Here is a 21,335-nt window from a genome sequence, read left to right on the forward strand (position 1 = left end):
TTCAAGTTTTCAAGTACCCCGCAGCGCATCGGCGTCACTCCGCGAGTTTCCCGCGGCGCAAAGTACATTAATTCAGCGGATTTCCAGACAGACTTGAACGTAATGACAATTTTCATTTTCAAAAAGATGTAGGGATCCTCTGTTAGCGCACATAATTAAAAGACGAAATTGCATCGCGTTGTGGCCTTGGCTCTTGAATGACTCTGCTTTGACATGGCTGGAAGCACTGGTACATCGAACAATGGCATCATCAAAACCTTGAATTTTTAGAAACGTTACTTTTCCATATCAAACTGTTTCCCCACTGCGATGGACATTTGTTTTTGTCGGTTCCAGCCTGGCGCGGCCGCTAACCCAGATGCCCTCCTGAACAAATCTTCAAAGTGGCGGACAAGCCAAAGAGAGAGATAAGAGAACCAAAGTGATTCTGCAACGAATACTCAGCATACATCCCTGTTAAAAAGGTCATTTCAAAGAGAAAAGAAAATTGTATGATGTTGAAGTCACGGAGGTTGACAAACCCAACAAGAGACTGAAAATTCACTACATTGGCTACAGTACACGCTTCGATGAGTGGAGACCCTTCGGGGACGGTGAAGCCTATGAATATTTTCCTTCGAAATTGTATAGATTAGTAGGCTGCAACAAATATTTATTGGACGACGTTTAGGGTAAAAACAGCAATCTAACCTGAAAAAAATGTATTTATTTCGACTCTTTCGGAAAATAACTTTACAAATCTTACTTGTTTATCTTGTACGTAAACGATGGTAAATTAATACCCGAAGCGCTTTCCGAGCAACCCGATTCTTCTTCCACTGCTTTCACGCTTATAAAACAGGAAACGAGCAAAAGGAGGAAGGTGTGGCTGTTTTGACTAGCCATTTGACGAGGTTCAATCTGCTCCTTGTTCGACAATTTACATATCAAAACAAAGGAAATTTGTTCCTCTCTTTGATTTTGGCGGTACAATTTCAATTTGCGCTTGCATAAGAGAGAAATCGCCCAAGACTCCTTGCTCGGTCTTGTTTTGACCACGAACGCCTTCTTAATTTTGACGGACCCGCTCGGGAAAAGGTGAAAATGACGAGGGAAAAACTTTACTTTGTAGTACGAAAATACACAAAATGGAAAGCCACGATATTATAGTTCAACATTTCGGTGGTACATTGTTAACTTTTTATACAGAGAGTCGGCAAGATGATATAACATCCAAAAATCGCACTCGATTTGAGTGGGTCGATGAAGTGGGCGTGGTCACGAAATTTTGATATGTATCCACGTTTAATTTTCCGACTTCCCGATTCGGACCTCTGACTTCCGACTTCAGACTTCAGACTTCAGACTTCAGATTTTGGAGTTTGGAGTTTTATATTCGACCACTGACGAATAATTTTCTGCCTTCCGGATTCGTACTCAGTTCTAAGTTGAGATTTTCGACTTCTGAGCCTCTTAAGTCGTAACCTCTAACCGTGCATTTTCAAAATCCTTTAATCTTTAGATGTTTAACGGTTATTGGTTTTGCTATCGGCCAACATATAATGCCACAACAGTTTATCCGACCTCTGATTTTCGGAATTCTGAGTTTTACTTTCGACTATCGACGTTTAATTTTCCAACTTCCCACTTCGGACTTCTAACTTCCGACTTCAGACTTCGGATCTCGGATTTCGGAGTTCGAATTTTATATCCGATCATTGATGAATAATTTTCTGCCTTTCGGATTCGTACTTCTAATTTAACACTTTCGACTTCTGAGCCTCTTAAATCTCGAACTACACACTTTCAAAGTCACACTTTCAAAGTTCTTCAATCTTTAGATGTTATTAGTTTTGTTATCGGTCAACATGTAATGCGTCAACATGTAACGTTTAATTTTCCAACTTCCCACTTCGGACTTCTAACTTCCGACTTCAGACTTCGGATTTCGGATTTCGGAGTTCGAATTTTATATCCGATCATTGATGAATAATTTTCTGCCTTTCGGATTCGTACTTCTAATTTAACAACAGTTTATCCGACCTCTGATTTTCGGAGTTCCGAGTTTTACTTTCGACTATCGACGTTTAATTTTCCGACTTCCCGCTTCGGACTTATAACTTCCGACTTCAGACTTCGGATTTCGGAGTTCTAAGTTTAATATCCGACCATTGACGACTAATTTTACTTCGAAGTCTTCCGGCTTCGGACTTCTAATTTTACGACTTTCTACCTTTGAGCCTAGCCTCCTAAGTCCTTATCTCTGACTGCGAACTTGATCCGACTTTCATTAATCAATAACCACATGGGGACCTTCAACTTCAATGCTCGATCCTACTTTTTTCTGATTTTGACTCAAGCTTCCCCTGACTTCGAAAATCCAACTCTCTTCTTGACTCAGAAAATAAAATAAAAATATGACGGCATTTTAGTCGTTTAAAAAAGAGAGGTATACATAGCAGTAACCGACATAAGAGGGAAATTGCCTTTCAAGTTCACAAGCTTACAAAGATTTAATCCATGAAACCCCACGAGTTACAAGCATCTATTAACCTCCTCACCGTGACAGCACTACCCTTGACGTAGCAGTTTAGATTTCGCTACGTGTTTAAGCTATACTTTATGTAAGCGGAGTTCTGGTGTCTCTCGATTGCACAATAGCACATAAGAAACTAGAGTGTGCAAACCGTACAATAAAGGTTGATCTTCTGTGAGTAATAGCGCAGAGTATACTTCATGGTGACCCCGACGTGACTCACTCGAAGATCAAGAAAGAAAGAAGAAACAGTTTGGAGCCTTCGAAGATACTCCAGGACGAAAATTCGAAGGGACACGGGGATCGAAACAGTAAACCACACTGGCCGCCATCTTGGATTTTGGAAAGTGCCATAATCTGAATTCTTTTCACCGAAGCCATCCCAGCACAGAACAGCGAGTCTGGATTACTGGTCCGCTTGTCCCAAACGGTAATCCAGCCCAGTGGAGACGAACAAGAAACAATTTCGTCAGTTAAGTGCATGAAAGCAAGTGAAGACGTCGATCGATCGCGCTAGTTAGTTAAAAAAAAAAAAAAAAAGTCACCATGCCTGAAACAGACGCAGAAAGGAGGACACGACAAGCTGCCATCGAACAAGCCGCTAGAGCAAGGCTACATGGAGTTGAAATGCCCAAGAGGTTAGACTTCAGTGCCAAAAAGCTACACCACGAATATTTGTGCTTCAAAACTTTGGCGAAAAAGGTGTTAGAATGCTACGAAGGGCTCGAGGACAGTGTGAAAGTAAACAAAGTGCTAATGTGGATGGGACCAGAGGCATGTGTCAAACATGAGCAACATCCATTTCCACCAGGAGACAAGGAAAAACTCGAACCGCTGTGGACCTTTTTTGACAACTTGTGTTCCAAGAAAGAAGGTTGCCATGGTTCGTGGAATGCTGCGAGAATGACCCTGAAGTTCATGAGACAGGAGAAGGGAGAGTCAGTGGATATTTTCTACGGACGGATACGAGATGTACTTCACCAATGTGAGTACGAGCCCGCAATGCAAAAAGTTCTCGAAGCGGAAACCCTCAAATATGGACTGACGAACTCGAAAATTATAGAGAAAGTCTATGCTTTACCCAAAGAGGCAGATGCAAACCGTGTTCTTGAGACTGCCAGAGCTGAGGAACAAGCTCAGACGCATATACGCGAAGTGGAAAAAATCAGAAGGGACCACAACCTGGGAGAAACTAAAAGTGCAGAGGAGCTCGAACAAAAGAAGAAGCCATTCAGCAAAAAGCCCAAGGTTTCCAGTGATGGACGTACCAAGAGCCAGTACAACTGCACAAGATGTGGACGCAAACATGGTCGCAGAAAATGCCCCGCCTATAGGAAAGAATGCAGCAAATGCAAAAGGAAAGGCCACTTTGCTGAGCAGTGCCGTAGCAAGACAAATGCTGGTTCTCACAGCAAGGGACCTAGCAAAGAGCAACAAAAATCCGGACCCAAGAAGAAGTTTCACGAAGCAACTGCAGACTCGGAAAGTAGCGAAGCAGACTTCACAGAGTATGACACCGATGAGGTCACAGTGCAAGTTGACTCCGTGGAAGCAAAGGCTGAAGAAACCAAGTCTGAAAAGACTCATTTCGCCAAGAAACTGCCCAAGCATGTCACCAAAGTCTATTTAGACGAGGACCAATCACCTGAGGTATTCTATGCCACTGTTGAACTTGAATTGCCGAATGGGAGTACAAAGAAGCTTAAGGGCAAGGTTGACACTGGAGCTCAGGTAAACCTGATGAATTATATGACATTCCGAGAAATCTTTGGTGATGACGCAGAGAAAATCCTGCACAACAGTCAAGTGAAACTAACAGGCTATGGAGGAAAGCGTTTCAAGAATCACGGAAAATTCCGTATTGATTGTGTTCGCCACAATAATGTCATTGGCCGACGTGTCGAATTCTTCGTATCCGACTACGGCAGCAACTTGTTCTCACTAAAATTCACCCGTGCGATGAAAATCATAAAGATTATGTGTGAGGAGGAGAAAGACTGCAAAGACTGTCATGGTCCTTATGACGTGAGTGAGGTCAGAGATAGTACTGAGGAAGAAAAAGAAGAAAGTGCTGCAAACACACCCAAGTACTCTCTCAAGGTGAAGAAACCCATTGAAATCAGGAATACAGCCCAAGTAATCAAGGATGCCAATGAGGTGTTCGAAGGCATTGGAAAGCTAAAAGGCTACCAATACCAGATCGAGATAGATGACAAAGTCCCTCCGGTGGTCAGTCCCAGATACAGTGTACCTCCACCAATGCAGGAGTCTCTGAAAAAGAACTTAGACTGGATGGTGGACATTGATGTCATCAAGAAGCAACAAGAAGCAACACCGTGGGTAAGCAATGTACTATGTACACCCAAACCCAATGGAGACATACGAATATGCCTGAATCCAAAGCCACTCAACAAAGCAGTGAGGAGGCCACACCACTTTGCACCAACAATGGAAGACATCCTACAAAAATTACATGGGTGCAAGTATTTCTCCACCCTTGACCAATCATCTGGCTATTGGAATATTGAAGTTCATCCAGACAGCGTACACCTACTCACCTTCAACACACCATTTGGACGGTATGCATACAAAAGGCTTCCATTTGGACTTGTGAGTAGCCAAGACGTATTCCAACGTGCCGTTGACGAAACATTTGGTGACATCCCCAATGTCTACTGCATTGCAGATGATATACTAATTGCTGCAAGGACAAGGGAGGAACACGATATGGCAGTAAACAAAGTCATCCAACGATGTCGAGACTCAGGCTTCAGGCTCAACCCAAAGAAAGCAAAGATCCTATTGAACCAGATCAATTACTTCGGCCACACCCTAACAAAGGAAGGATTAAAACCAGATGCAAAGAAGATCCAAGGGATAAAGCGGTTGGCAGTGCCAAGGAACAAGCAGGAGCTACAGTCACTGCTGGGAATGTTCAACTACCTGGGAAAGTTTGTACCCAATCTGGCTGCCAAGACACAGGACCTTCGCGCTCTGGTAAAGAAGAATGCAGAATTCGTGTGGGAAGAGACACACACCAAGATATTCGAAGCACTGAAGGCCGAGCTCAAAGACAACATGACGTTGCAGTATTTTGACCCAGAGAAAGAAATCATTATCGAGTGTGATGCCAGCCAAAAGGGCCTGGGTGCATGTCTACTCCAGGATGGCAAGCCAGTCAATTTCTCGTCTAGAAGCTTGATCGACGCAGAAACCAGATACTGCAACCTGGAACGCAAGATGCTTGCTGTTGCCTGGGCAGTCAATCACTACCGACAGTACGTATATGGACGAAGATTCAAGATAGTCAGTGACCACAGTCCACTCCAACAGATCATCAAGAAAGACATAAGGGATGTAACTACCCGGCTGCAACGACTTTTGCTGCGATGCCAAGGCTTTGACTTCACAATCGAATACAAGAAGGGTGTCGAAATGCACATCTCTGACTGCCTCTCAAGGTGTGTGCCACCACCAGCGCCCAATCAAGGACCAGTATTCCCAGAGACCAGCCAAATTGGGATATTTGAGGTCACTGCAGCAAACGAATCAGACATTCAGAAGATCCGATCGGCTCAAAAGAAAGACCCAGTCTTCCAGGAGCTAGAGAGTCTCTGCCAGCAGGGATGGCCAGAACACCGCAATCAAGTGTCTGAGCTGGCAGTAGCCTACTGGGATTACAGACATGACATTGCAATCATTGATGGAATTATTGTGAAGAGCCAAAGGATCGTGGTGCCACAGAAGATGAGAGAGTGTTTACTCCAGAAGTTACACCGAGTGCACCAGGGGATAGACAAATCCATCCAAAGAGCCAGGGACAAATGGTTCTGGCCTGGCATGACTGAACAGATCAGGAGGCTAATCCTCACCTGCCCATCCTGCCTGGAGCACCAACCTAGACAGAAACAAGCAGCGGTCATCCCTGTGATCACAACCAATGCCATGCAGATACTGGGTTGTGACATTTTCCAGCATGCTGGTCGATGGTACAGTTGCATCATCGACTACCACACCGGATACCCATGGGTAAAGCAACTGAAGAACCAAGAAGCAGATACAGTTATCCAACATTTTCAGAGTGTCTGCAACCAGTTTGGTTACCCTATGGAGGTAGTGAGTGATCGAGGCTCACAATACACTTCTAGCGACTTCCAGGAACTCTGCTTGAAATTCAACATCATTCACAAGCCAGGGACCCCTCACTCTCAGTGGAAAAACGGCCGCTGTGAAAATGCCATTGGGAGACTCAAGAGGTTACTTGAGAAGTCCAAAGAAGAGGAAACGACCATGGAAGACATACTTGTGAACATCCGTGACACACCGCTAGATGGAAATACTCCCTCACCCTATGAGCTGATGTTTCACAGGAAGGTCAAATCAGACCTACCCTCAATACCACTCAGCCTGTTCGACAGCACCAACAGCATCAACGCAGGCCATAGAAGTGTGAAGCACGCCGAAAGAACGAACGAAAGCGAAAACAGAGGTGAACCATCAAGGCTGGAGCAACATCAAACAGTCATGTTTATGAAGAAACCTCAGGAAAAGAAGGCCCGATGGTCAAGTGGGACAGTCGTCACTGTGGACGGTCAACGATCATACACCGTGGAGGACGACGCAACTGGAGCACAATATTCCAGAGATCGAGTCCACATCAAGCCAACTCTCGGTAATGCCGCCACTCCACAAACTGCGAAAGCCGCTTCCAAAGGAAGAGAAGAAAGTGTATCAGTGCCAGTTGGGATGCCAAGCTCAAAAGATACGGCTAGCCCACCAAAGCCGAAGGAAGAGACCCCCATGAAGCAGAAAGCTGACAATCCATCAGACAGCATCAAAACATCCCGACCAAGGCGTGTCATCAAAGCACCAGTGAAATACGGATATGAATGAAACCTTGGATGTGACATTTACACAGAAGTGATTTAAAAAAAAAAAAAAAAAAAAAAAAACACACAACAACAAAAACTGTTGTTCTTTCTTTTATCTTTAGATCACCAAGCTATGTTTTTTTTTTATTATTCTGTTATAGTTATATTTGTCATCCCCAATCAGGAACTGACATTGTGTTAGTGGAAACTTTGTTTGTTTTGTTCTCAACAAGGGGGATGACGTAGCAGTTTAGTTTTCGCTACGTGTTTAAGCTATACTTTATGTAAGCGGAGTTCTGGTGTCTCTCGATTGCACAATAGCACATAAAAAACTAGAGTGTGCAAACCGTACAATAAAGGTTGATCTTCTGTGAGTAATAGCGCAGAGTATACTTCAACCCTCTATTAAATATTAAGGTCAGGAGAATAAAGGAAATGATCAACAAGTTAAATTGCTCTTGATTATTAAAAAAATTCTCCTAGTCAGCGCAAGAGGGGATGCTGGGAGAACAGTATTTTCTGACCGCTGCGTGATAAAATAAAAAATTGCGCAAAATATTTGCATAAAGTATATTTGATGGATAATCTTGTTTTGGCGGCCTTGTGGTAACTCTGTTGGCGAGCGTTGAAAAGATCTCAGCAAGCTATCAGTTTCAGATATTTTTTCGATAAACAACCTTAATTTTACGACATAATCCACGATGTAGTTTTCTCTGTGGTTACTGTCATACCCAATCAAAATCAATCCATCATGACCTCTCGAAGATACAAAACAAAACTTAATTTCCTTAAAGAGAGATCAAGTAAATGTGGTCAGCGTATCATAGAAACTTTATAAATGAAGTCTTGTCTTTGCAAAGAGGGAATCTTATAGTTTAATTTTTTTTTAATAGTGAGCTGCTTTTAACAGAACCAAAAAATGATTTTCCAGTGATTGCCGTGACGTTTCAAAACACTGTTTATAATGACTTCTGGCCGAGTGATGAAACTAAAACTTCCTTGCAAAAAAATCTAATATCGGGGTCCTTATAGGTGTGATCAGCCTCATCGTGGAAACTTTGGAGGAACAAGAGGAATTTTATCACTTTTAAATAAAATAAATTACACAAATCAAATTCCTCCTAGTTGAGAGCTCATTTGATAGTCGCTGACCAACTAGTTTCCTTTTGTCTATGGGAGGCATGGGCTCCAATCTCGTCCAAGCGTGAAGATTTTTGAAGCTTCTTTTTCAGTCTGCTAAAACTGCAGCTCACCTGCGAGTATCACAGGCTTTATTTGACAATACCTTGAGTTTAACATGTCGTCGAAGTTAATTTCATGCTTGCGGGCTGACGCTTTTACTCTCCATCACTTTTATTGTGCAACACGATGCCACTCAAAGCATAAGTATTGGCAATAAATAACAAAGGCACATACGAGAAGGCCATACGCGTATCTAAAGGGGTATGTAAACATACGGACCTCAACTCCACCCGTCCAAAAAATAATCCTTGTTTGGAGTCGGTTCGGGTGCCACATAGCTCGCGCCAAAGCAAGAAGCAAGAAGCACGAGCGCCGTAGAAACTCACCGGTCACCCACATTGCTGCTTTTGGCAATTTTATGTACACTTTTATCAAAATTTCTCTTGCGATAGGAAGAACACAGGCGCTCGTTTTAGCTATGGACAAAAATAAATGGCTAAAGTGAACGATTACGGTCGGCAATCGCACAAACTGGTCACGGGAGGGGAAGCCAGACTTTTAGGCCCTGATTACATGAGCCGGGCTGGCCCTGTTAGCCAGGCTAATTTCTTTTGTTTTGGTGTTCGCCAAAGCGTGAAAACAAAAGAAATCAGCCCGGCTCATGTAATCAGGCCCTAAGTCGTCACGTGACGCAATTAACCTGCCGTAACAAAATCAGTACGGTGTTTCGAGTGAATGGGATGCCTTTGGTCGAAGAAATGAGTTCTTCCACTCGGCCCCATTTGGAATGCCCTTCGTGTTATACCAGGCAAGTGAATACCAGATATTGCCCTCCTGCAGAACTTGAGCTGAAGCTTTTAGAGGCCACTGCATAAATTTAAAGTGCAAATCATTCAACTCTTTTCATCTAGAGTTTGTCTCATTCGTGTGATCATCACAATGCCTTTCTGTTTAAAAGGTGTTAACGACTTATATCAGTGTTTTCGAAGTCTTTTAAAATACATTTAGCGATGTATGGAGCGACAATGGAAGATGATTGCATGCGAGGTCCGATCGCAGCCATGAAAAGGTTGATGAGTTGTTCTCGACTGGCTCTCGTTGCAGTGAAGATAACAGTTCAGTTTGCCAGTTTGGAAATGTTTTGCTTTCTTAGCTTATGGCAGTTTTATTAGATGTTAAGGAGAGCCAATTTAAAACGTTATTGCCTTCATTGTGGTTTAGTATACATGACTGGGAAAGGGTATGTTTAGAAGCGGTCACATAATCGCATGGCCCATTAAGCGCTGTACCTGTATTCTAACATAGTTTTATTGATGCATTCAAAAGTAAGGGTTACTTTCTCGGTCCAAGAAAAGAATTGAAAATGTTCTTTTACATTCACTTTTTTTGTAAGATTCAGAGATTAGGTCAATGTTTTGTTGGTAGAAAACAGCCATGAGTCCATGACACAAATTGTATGCAAAATATCTTTAGTGTAAACACATCACCTGGTAACTTGAAATATTCTGCCTACACGGTTGTCGATGCTCCCCATATTGATTTGTTTCAAAACTGTGCTAGACAAGTTATTGGTTCAAATCCTGTGATTTGTCAATCCCCAAATATTTCAGTCAGCTTGTTAAGCAGGTTTTCTGTACCACTGGGTATGGCAGATTATGATCATTATGAGTAAAATATAGTTATGCAAGGGAGAGATGGATGGAGTACCTGCAGGAGGGACCCACTAAAGTAGCCCCTATATTTAAGATGGAGGACCTAGTTGTAGGTGTCGGATATGGATATTTGGTATTATTAAAATCTGGATCATTGGATAATGCAATTCAAGACTTTTTATAGGCTTAGCCATTATGGTATATGAGCCAGTATACCATAATCTACAAACATGATAAGTGTGCGCGTCGGGTTAAAATTAAACACGAAAGCGCGCTATATAAGGAAGTCTTCCCTGGGAAGACCTAGGCTCATTTGTCACTCACCGTTGACGTGTGTAGGTCAAATTCAAATGCTGGTAGATGAACAAAAAGAGCTATTGTTTACTCCACCAGCATGGTGGCATGAGGTAATGTGCGAACCACCTACTTCGATCTCAAATTTACCGCCACAATAAAGACAGTTTCCATTGGAGAAAGGAAATACAAATCTCAAAAATTCTTGTATTGTGATGACATAAAACAATTTTGAGGAATGCACCCACTGTTCACTGCTTTGGAGTAGCTGTAGCTCAAGCTGACTTGACTCTAAGAGTTCTACATCACACGACGGTTGATTGACAAATGGTCCAGTGGGACCTAAGGCTCCTTTTATAGTGCACCTTCGTGTTTAAGAGGGAGTTAAAAAATTTAAGATTTGGTAAGATTTGTCTAATATCTTGGGGGCGTTTTTAATAAAACAATTATTCCACTCATGCTTGTTGGATATGAGATGATTATAGCCAACTTGGCACTACGCGCCTCGTTGGCTATCTGTCATCTCATATCCAACGTGCGTTCGTGGAATAATTGTTAATTAGTATATACTCTATAATTATGCTGAAATAGGGGATACAGTATTGAAGGTGGGCTCTGATTGGTTACTCAAACTCCAGATATCCTCTGTTATTCACCTCTGAGCGATGTGTGCAGAATTTGTGCCTGAAGGTATTGTAATTGTTGCAGGTCGCTGGAATAAATGAGTTGAAATCATCTTTTTCTGCTATAATTATTATCTCACTATTTTTAGTATATACTGAAACAACCATTAACCTCAGTGTCAGTGGCTAGAGTTACATTGATATTTACCTTGCCACTTTACAGCTTGGTGAATATCCAGTACCTAAGCTACCTCTGTTTCGGTGATTAGTTGTTAACTGTGAATTTCATTGGCATTTTACCAAGTGGTTAATTTACCTGTGTGTAGGCTTGTTCCAGAAAATGGGGAGCTATGCAGTGGTATTTACAATGGTGAATGTAAGAGCTGTAAAAAAAATGTGAAGTTCTGGTCTGTTCCTTCCCCTGTAAATGAGATCAGTTTCACACTAAATGGAACACAGTATAAAGTGACCAATCCTGACCCAAGCATGAGTTTGAATGAGTGGATCAGAAATCAGCCTGGATTACAAGGTAAATCACATGCTGTGATTGAGGAATGAGACCTAGCTCAATTATTCTAGTCTGTAAAATGGGTTCCAAGAAATAGATTCCCGATAGATACCTTTTAGTAACCAAGTACGAGGTCATTACTGTAAGTTATGAACCAAGTTTTTTTTCTGCGTGGATTTCATGCCCAAGCACAAAGCAGTCACAGGCCTTAGATCTGAGCAGAAAAAGCAAGGTTCTGTAACTTTCGATACAGACAAAGAAAAGGAGGTTAAATAATTTAATAAAATATTAATTGTTTCTCTGGGTTGAATGAGAGAAGATTTCAGTTCAAACAAACTTTTGAATTCAGGGGGTCATACATATATCTTATTAACCAAGTGCGAGGGCCGTACTGGGAGAATATTGGCCCGAGGTCTTGACAGTATGGACCTCGCTGCGCTCAGTCCATACAAAAAAGACAGAGGACCGATATTCTTCCAGTACAGTCCCGAGCAAGCTTGGTTAATAAGAGATTTATTATATGACTGAAGTTCAAAGGGACACAAGTGCAGTATTATTTGGGACCATTCGGGACAGTGCCCGGTCTAATACTGAGAGAATATTGACCGGCAATAGAGCATTTTGATTGGTTGATTTTAGTTATTGGCCTTCTGACTGCCTGAGTCGTGTAATAAAGTGAAATATGGCCTGTTAAATTGAGAGATACAATTTAAGGTATGATGAGTTTTGTTTCCTCTGAATGTTTCATTAGGAACAAAGGTGATGTGTCGCGAAGCAGGCTGTGGTTGTTGTGTAGTGTCAGTAACAAGACGTGACCTGAGTGTTGGGAAAGATGTCGCTGTGGCAGTCAACTCTGTAAGATTATAACCTTTCCTTTTGCCATTTGGTTGTCGAAAATCTGCTACACACTTAAATTACAGTTAACTGTACCTTAGAAGGGGTCATAGTTGAGATATCACTTACTGGTGATTGATTTATGAAAATGAAGAAAAAATTAAACAAGCATCCAAAATCTGATAACTCTATCGCTTCTATCTATCCAGTAGGTTTTACTACGTACAGTTATCTCAGTGTCTTCATTAGTCAAACAAATTAACATATTCTCATTAAATCTCAACTAAAGATGTTTCATTAGAAGGTCACCTGGTTGAATTAATATTGGTTTCATGATCATAAATACCATTTTTTATTTTTATTTCAGTGTCTCTTTCCTTTATGTGGTGTTAACGGTGGCAAAGTTACAACAATTGAAGGAATTGGGAAGTGAGTTATATTGAAATAGCAACATGTGAACTTAATTAGTTACTCAATTAACTGTAACTATAATCAGTGTCAAAAGTAGTTGACACAACATGTTAGAAGAGTTCTATTTGTGTGAAAAATAAGAGTCCTATTCCTGTCACACTCTAAAAGTACATGAGCTCTAAACTTGAGTCAGTCAATAAGTACGCACTCAAAACTTTGCTTAATCTCGGCAATAATGTTGATTACAATTATACAATCTTAACTAAAAGCGACATGAAAACTCTAGAACATAGGCGATTTTATATTTCCTTGGTTTTACTTTTTAAATGTATGAAATGGAATGGTCCAGAATAATTATATTAAAAACTTTTTTAAATTGCGGGAATCTCGATATAGTTTAAGGAATAAAGGTGTTAATCTAGTGCAACTAGGGTATAATAATAGATCGTATCATAATTCCTTTACATATAAAGCTAGTCACCTTTGGAACAGTTTACCTAGAGAAATTAAAACAGCATCTAAGCTTAGCGATTTCTGTAGTAAACTTAAGAATTTCGATTTTAGCACTCTAGGACCAATCTGTAAATGTAATACATGTAGTTGACTTTTATTGTACATACACATACGTTGTCATTCTTATTCATATTCATCTACTGCAATATCTTTCACCAAACATAATGTTTAGACTCTTTTAACTATCAATATTAATCACCTATAATTTTACAATTATCACTTATACTCTAAACTTATATATTTTTACCTATAAAGTTTTAAGTACTTCTAATAATATACCTTTAATTATAGTTAATTTATAGTCTACCTCTTTATACATGAGCCTCTGGCTTGGGCAATTGGGCAACCATGCCTCACGTTAGACAATAAACTTTGATTGATTGATTGATTGATTGATTGATGGAATCATGATACGACATTGTTTTGGGGGAAGAGGGCTAATGGTTAACTTAACAAGGGCATAAGAGGTAAATTGAAATAATAATAAATTGCTCCACTATTGTTTGTTTGCAGTCGTTTTGATGGATTCAATCCCATCCAGGAGAGATTAGCAGAACATAATGGCAGCCAGTGTGGTTACTGTTCACCGGGATTTGTTATGAACATGTACAGGTTGGTATTGCACACTCAAAAGTAAGTTGATAGCCCCTTGAAACTTGATCCTTGATTCTTGATTCTCAATCCTTGATGCTAGATTCTTGACAACCTAGAGTATCAAGGCTCAAGTCAAGTTTAAGTTATAATAATTGTACACTGGATTATATTGTGTGTACATGCATATCATTCTGTTGGTGGCCTGTGCTTGTCTCAAATTCAGTGCATGAGGTTTGTTGATACCTATTATACTTTCCACAGAAGTTTTAAATATTTCAAATGTTTTATGTTGGCAAGCTATCGAATAGTATAATAAATGTGTTTATACATTGTTACCTGCTTTGGTCAGTATGTTGCAGAAGAATCCCAGTCCATCCAAACAACAGATTGAAGATAACTTTGATGGAAATATCTGTCGCTGCACAGGTAGACTACTTTTGTGTGTCTAATAATAATAATAATAATAATAATAATAATAATAATAATAATAATAATAATAATAATAATACAATTAAGACTTTTATAGCGCCCAAGCTAGAGTTCAGAGTGCTGTAGGGTTATATAGATAAAAAATAAGATAAAGATGACTTAAACAACTTACTATAAAAGTATTAAGCAAAAACCTAATGACTAATTAAAGACTTGATCAAATAAATGAGTCTTCAGGTTGGATTAAAATGTCACAAGCGATGGTGCTTGCTGTATGGCGTCCAGAAGCTAATATTCAAATACATGTATAAAAACATTTGGTTAAATTTAGCATTAAGAAACAGTTTGGCATGATGAGGAGACATAAGAGGACTTCAGTTGTTAAAAATTGAAATCATGTTCTATAAAAAGTGTCTAGTATGAATTACTTGAATGTTAACTCTTTAACCTCTAAAAGTCACCAGCAGCTAATTTCTCCTTACAATATCACGGCACAATCAAACATTAAGGTCAGGAGAAATAGAGGAAATGATCAATATCCAAAAGAGCACTTTAAATTGATTGTTAAAAGAAATTCTCCTTGTCAGTAGCACAGGATACATACAGAGAACAGTGGGGAGAATCTGTATGCTGATAAATATTAGAATGTAAAGGGACAACAAGCCCATTAAGAACAAAATAGATCTCTAAATTCAGAGAAGGAGGGGTCAGTGGAGAAGCAGTGTCCTGTGAAACAAACTACTGATTCAGACGTTGACTACAGATTTTTCTGATAGAATGAGGTCCATGCACAGTTCCATATACATGACATTTTAATGTTCATTGTTCTATTTAGGCTACAGACCAATTCTGGATGCAATGAAAACATTTGCAAAGTCTGAAAATCCAGTAGACATCGAGGTAAGAGCAAGATTTCATTTCAATCATATTTAATTTACCCACCGTCTTTTTCGGTGCATCCCAACAGGGGTGAGATTGTTCTTCACAGAATGTAGGGTAAGGGGTTATTTTTCCAAGATTATGTCAGTGGTCTGTTTTGAAATATTTAATTTATAATAACCAAGATGTCCTTTAAAGATTTTTAAGGGTTTGGGTCTTTTCTGGACATAATTATATTTAGTTAGTCTGTTTTCAAGGGGTTATTTTGGGTCATCACAAATTGATCCACTACTCCATGATGGGGAAGAAAGCATGTTGTACACTGAGAATTAAAGCCCAAACAATGATTGCAGATTATGCTTAATTCACTCTAGAAGTACTTTTATTAACTTCTGAATGTCAGGTGTCCTCACAAATAGTAAATCAATTGTTATCTTAGCTGAATGTTCCACAGTGAATGATGTTACTGTGTCATATTGACTGTTCTTACCAGGAAATAACCAAATGTCCAGGTGTGTGTGGCCATGGAGGTCTTAATTGTACAAAGAAGTGTCTCACAGCACCTGTTTATGAAGATAATGGTGTACTTTGGTATGCTCCAACAACACTGGGTGATCTGTACACACTTATGGCAAAACACAAAAACGATAAGATCAGGCTTGTGGCTGGAAACACTGGGAAAGGTACACAGTCATTTGCTGTCGAGTCACTGAGTGTGGAGTGTTTACAAAATCTACAAAATCCTTTTCCTGACCAGTAGACTTGCATACAATTTTCTTTAATTAATAGCTGTAAAAATAGTCTTAATCTACATTATTTTTCAAGTAACCACTTAATTTTCTTATGCGCAAAAATTGTTTTGTTTGTTTGTTTTTAATTTTAAAATTTAAAAGTTGCAGCCTCAAAACTAAACATTTTCATTTTTGAACAAGTGGTTTGAGAAAGAAAAGAATGTTGGTTATGTATGATACATAATGGGTTAAATGAAACTGATTAAGAAAAAATTTAGTTAAACCAAATTGTATTTGATTATTTGCAGGTATTTACAAGAATGATGGTCCTTTTGATGTGATGATTGACCTAACGAAAATTGAGAAGCTCCACACCATACCAAGTGTGACTGAGGTACATTAATTATTTTAATAATTATGATCTTGTTGAGCCCTTCCAAGGTGCGCATTTCTTTCATCATTGCCAACAGGGTAGCTGCTGCTGCTGCTGAATGATAGGAAGTGATCAATGTTGTGATAACCTCAACCCTTGATGATTAAGATCTAATTTCTCTTTGCATTATCACCCCAAATCACCCATTAAGTTGACAAGAATAAAGGAAATGATCACCAAGTTAAGAAAAGCTTTACTGTTAAACAAATAAATTCTCCTTGTCACCACCTTTGGAAATGTATAGAAAACAGTAAAGGTGAATATGCATACTGATGTTAGGGTAGTAATGGGGTAAAAGGATGCATCATTAACTGCAATTTACCATTCTGCCCCGCAAGCCAACTCTAAGATGTTAATTAATGAGCAGCTTCTTAACTTGAAGTTGAAAAGACATAATGAATGAAAACCTCTTGTGTTTCTCTTTGTCATCACAGTCACCCCAGGTACCCAATGGTGATCTTGTCATTGGTGCTGCTGTTACCCTGAACACTCTTATTAGTGTGCTGGATAACCAAGCTAAGGTGATGTCTGGTTACAAAGTGCTTGCTGATCATGTGCGCAAGGTAAATTATTACTGACACTAACAGACATTCTGACCGATGAATTTTGAATAGATGAAAATCATACATATGTACTGCGGTTTCTTGAAATGTAAAAGAGCGTTCCTCACAGTTTTGAAATAAGGATGTCAAGTTCAAGGGGTGACAAAGAGTCTATTACAAAGTTTAGGGGGGTTTGGCCTTGATGGGCATCCTCCCTCATACATGTACATACCTACAGATCCACTTTAATGTAATTTATTATTATATTGCTGGCAGTGCCCATACATACATACATACATACATACATAAGCTTTATTTATCCTTGGATTTCAGTGTAGCTTACAAGCTAGTATCTCCGATCCTAATTACTAATTTTAAAAGTTACAGCAAGAACAAGGCTAAAAAGATAAAAAAAATAATCATTGCCCATGGGCAATAAGAAGTGAATCCCGTGTTCCAATTGGCTATACCCGAGTGGGCAAGATAAGGCCCACCTCAGGAGTGCTAACTTTATTCCTGCACATGAAAAAAATTGAATTCATACTAAGTTTATGATTCTTGGACAATGTCGGCAATGGAGATGCAAAAAGTGGCAAAAGACAGTCCAGTTGTTCACCAGTACAGTATTAAGATGCAGTTAAAAAGAAAGAGATCCATTAAATGAATATGAACATTATTTTCCTCTTTCTCTTTGTTGATTGTGTGTAGGTGGCCAATGTTCCTGTTCGGAATGTAAGTTATATTTGATTTTTTATCTGTCATTTGATGTTACCTCCATGTTAGTATATCAGTACCTAAAAAGGATGTCACATATCCCCAAAACTGTCAGTCACCCACTCAGTGATCAGTATACCTAACGGCATGTGAGGTGTCATTTTGTCATCTTCTCCCCCTCCATTGCTGTTTCCATTTGCAACCAGTGGACCACACAGCAAAAATTACGTAGTTGATCTTGCAGGACTGGTGTAGAATTTCTTTTAATCTTTAAACCTTAAACTGTTGTTAATAATTCTCCATTGTATGTTAATTATCATAATTAAGGTATAATTTGAAAATTCTCTTCATACATGTAGGTTGCTAGTATTGCTGGAAATCTGATGCTAACTCATGATCATCCTGATTTCCCTTCTGATATTTTCACCATCCTTGAGGCTGCTGGTGCCAGGCTAATTATTGGTAAGGGCTAATGCTCCCTCTCTCTCCCCCCCCCTCCCCTCCTAGTGCTTTTTTTGATCATTGATCTGTTACAAAAAATTGTTGACACCTCCTAAGGTTATAGAACTGACATGTCTAGTATCAAATAAAAACAACAAAAATAACAACTACAAAAATGGGTTAGATTAATGAATTATTTAGGGAGTCCTAGAACTTACGCCGAGAGGGCCATGAGAGTGAAGGTTTTTGAAATCCAGCCATGATTGACTGTCTTGGAAAACTGCAGAAAACTTGCCGGCTACTGAATGATTGTTTCTTATTAAAATCAGTATCAAAAATTGTCAGTTATGATGGTGAACCAGGGTTATAATCTTGCTCTAATTTTTATCCCAAATTATTTTTTCATGATCACTGCAGATTAAAAACTTTATAATGAAAGGGATAAGAATCTTCCTGGAAATTGTTAAATTTTTGCAAAGTTTCTGCATTTGAGTTGAAATAAATTACTTTATTTTTAAGAAAATTGTGGACCTTGATTTAAATTTTTGTCATTATTAGTTTTTTTTTCATTTGCTTTGATTTGTTACAAAATGATATCAAATTTTTACAGCTGACAGCTCAACAGCAAGTGAAACTCAGTACTCACTTATGCAGTTTCTTTCATTGGATATGACTGGCAAGGTACTAACACTTGTAAAAAACTTGTTTTTGCTTTCAATAAACCCCACTATGTCCTAGACTTGTCATATACTTTTCACTGTTTCATACAGGTCACTGAATAAAATTAATTCCTGGAATTTTAGGAGACCTTTAGAAGATCAGTCAGACGTCAAGACAGCTTGGATTGAACTTCTTTATAGTACAACTATATTACTAGCAAATTTAATGAGGCCAGCTGTTGACCCCTTTGTATACTTGTACGTGTATGTGCCCCACACCTTTCATTGGGGAAGCAGGGGAGGCAAGGAGCTCTAATGGATACCTGTTTGAAATTTCCTTAATTTAAAGTGCAAGCTAGATTGTGGGCATGGTTTATTTGTTTTTATGTGATATTTTTCTAAGCTTCCAAAAGGAACAGAGTGATGACAATTTTGATTTGTTTTTGATTTTATTTGCTCACATAACTTAACATTTTTAGTGAGACCAGAGTTAATGACTCTCCCATATAGTCAGAGGATATACATAGAGCTTGACACTAATGCTAGCTACTTGCCACAGACTAGAAGAAATTAAGTTTTGGCAAGTGGTTTCGATTTCCACCGCATGGCCAGTTTGGCTAGTAAACAAACTGAAATTGTTGTAGCATCTACATGTAAGTTATCAATAGCCACTTGGTTATTAAGTTGAAAAGTTAGTGAAGCCTGTATACACAGGTATATCCTCTTGCTACACTACACCTGAAAAATTATGTTTAGCGCTATTTATTCTTATGGCAGTATAATGAATCATTTTGTTTTACTTCCTCAGATAATCTTGGCACTCTTGTTACCTATATTTACAAGTGACTGCATCATTTGCACCTACAAAGTTATGCCAAGATCACAGGTAACTGGTATGAATATTGCATTTGCTACTAACAAATCTATCTTAATTACTTGCAGAAACTGTCAGTATCATGATTTTTTAATTTGGTTCCTTTGTGTATCTTTTATCACCAGCTCCAATGTTATAATTATTTTTTCATTCAGGTGATACACATGTGTATCTTGCTGTCTCTCCATAAAGGCTTGTTGATGTCTGTGTGAATGATAGTTTATGACTATTGGCAATTCTAACTTTCAGAATGCCCATGCCTATGTGAATGCTGGGTTTGTCGCCAAGGTTGACCAGAGTACCATGACCTTAAGTGCTGTCAGGATTGTCTATGGTGGAATTGAGCCTCATGCGGTAAGTTAATACATCATACAAATGTATCTTTAAATATTTTGAGAATAATATATTCAGTAATGAAAGCTGCTGTATTAAGTGCAAACTGTGTTATTCCTAAGCCATTCAGTGAATTGTGGTTAAAGGAGAAGTGTACTTAAGAGATCATTTATTTGACTTTTTACCACAGTTAAAAGTTCTTGCAAACATTTTGGTAAGATCTATCAGCAGTTTAAGGAAGTTCATTTTTTGAACTTTTATTCCACAGATGCACCCTTTCAAAACAGAATCATTCTTGGTTGGTAAAACACTTACTGAGCAGACTACTCTTGCAGGTGATTGCTTAGGTTTTGAGCTGAGCTAGTGTTTATATAATTATTTGTGTCAAGTATTATAACTTAGAATCAAGACAGGTTTTGTTTTCATTTTATTTCTTTACCCTTGAAGGTTTTGTTGAAGGTAATGTACCGCTCACTCAAACTCACTAAATAATGGCAGGCTCACTGTAGATATAGTCTCTGTGAGAAAGTGGTTGGGCAGTGAAGCTAAGGAAAGGTCACGGTCCTGTTTCACAAAAACAAATGCAAGTTCAAATTTTGTCCAAACACATTTTTTGGTAATTAAAAGTAATTCTGATAAGCTCACCTGGAAGAATTATAAAATTGTGTACATATCGATCAATCAAAATTGTTTTCCCTGAGAGCGTGGGAACATTTGAAAGCCAATCAAAAAGTGGCTCCCTAATATAATTACCTGACTTCCCTACTCTGTTTCTTTTTTTCCTTTATCTGGCAGATTGAGTTAAAATAATGATGCTTGTCTTTTTTTGTTGTTTTTTTATTCAGAGGCTTTGACTATGCTTGGAGAGGAGATTGTCCCAGATTCTCCTCCCGTGGGTGCAAGCAAAGAGTACCGCAAATCGCTGGCTCTTAGCTTGTTTTACAAGGTATTAACTTTGATGTATCTGGAACTTTTTTCCTCTCAACATTTCAGCTCAGCTTTTCAAAATTCTTTTCACCAGCTTATTTGGCATCATCAACTTCACATAATTATTATAAATGACAATATTGTTAACCTTTTTTCCCCCCAAGATCTGATCTGATTGTTAATTCTCCCATCTGGCTGCTACACATTTTCTTGTAAATTAGTTGTGAGAATTTGGTGTTAGACCAAGGTAACAACTTCCACCTGATAAGTTGTAATATTCGCATTACCTGTTTGTTGGATGATGAATGGGTATTGAAGAGGAGAAATTACATGTTAATCACTTCTGGGAGTTGAAAGGTGAACTTGTTTCAAAGTT

The 21,335-nt window shown here is 39.0% G+C and overlaps 1 protein-coding gene across 2 annotated transcripts in view; it reads left to right on the forward strand.

Annotated features, from left to right (window-relative positions):
• Nucleotides 1-9,240: 9,240 nt before the first annotated feature.
• Nucleotides 9,241-21,335, forward strand: part of LOC111344894 (xanthine dehydrogenase/oxidase) — a 28,294-nt gene continuing 16,199 nt past the window's right edge. For both annotated transcript variants that reach the window (XM_088753616.1, XM_088753617.1), the window contains exons 1-17: nt 9,241-9,376; nt 11,464-11,666; nt 12,397-12,500; nt 12,847-12,908; nt 13,917-14,015; nt 14,347-14,423; nt 15,262-15,326; nt 15,799-15,988; nt 16,345-16,430; nt 16,904-17,032; nt 17,720-17,743; nt 18,085-18,187; nt 18,777-18,847; nt 19,634-19,711; nt 19,949-20,053; nt 20,301-20,367; nt 20,878-20,978. In XM_088753616.1, coding sequence (XP_088609742.1) covers nt 9,309-9,376; nt 11,464-11,666; nt 12,397-12,500; nt 12,847-12,908; nt 13,917-14,015; nt 14,347-14,423; nt 15,262-15,326; nt 15,799-15,988; nt 16,345-16,430; nt 16,904-17,032; nt 17,720-17,743; nt 18,085-18,187; nt 18,777-18,847; nt 19,634-19,711; nt 19,949-20,053; nt 20,301-20,367; nt 20,878-20,978 — 1,632 coding nt within the window. In that variant the 5' untranslated portion in view covers nt 9,241-9,308. The remainder of the gene's footprint in view (nt 9,377-11,463; nt 11,667-12,396; nt 12,501-12,846; nt 12,909-13,916; nt 14,016-14,346; nt 14,424-15,261; nt 15,327-15,798; nt 15,989-16,344; nt 16,431-16,903; nt 17,033-17,719; nt 17,744-18,084; nt 18,188-18,776; nt 18,848-19,633; nt 19,712-19,948; nt 20,054-20,300; nt 20,368-20,877; nt 20,979-21,335) is intronic.

This window comes from Stylophora pistillata, chromosome 3 (genome assembly GCF_964205215.1).
Source record: "Stylophora pistillata chromosome 3, jaStyPist1.2, whole genome shotgun sequence".
NCBI classification, from domain to species: domain Eukaryota; kingdom Metazoa; phylum Cnidaria; class Anthozoa; order Scleractinia; family Pocilloporidae; genus Stylophora; species Stylophora pistillata.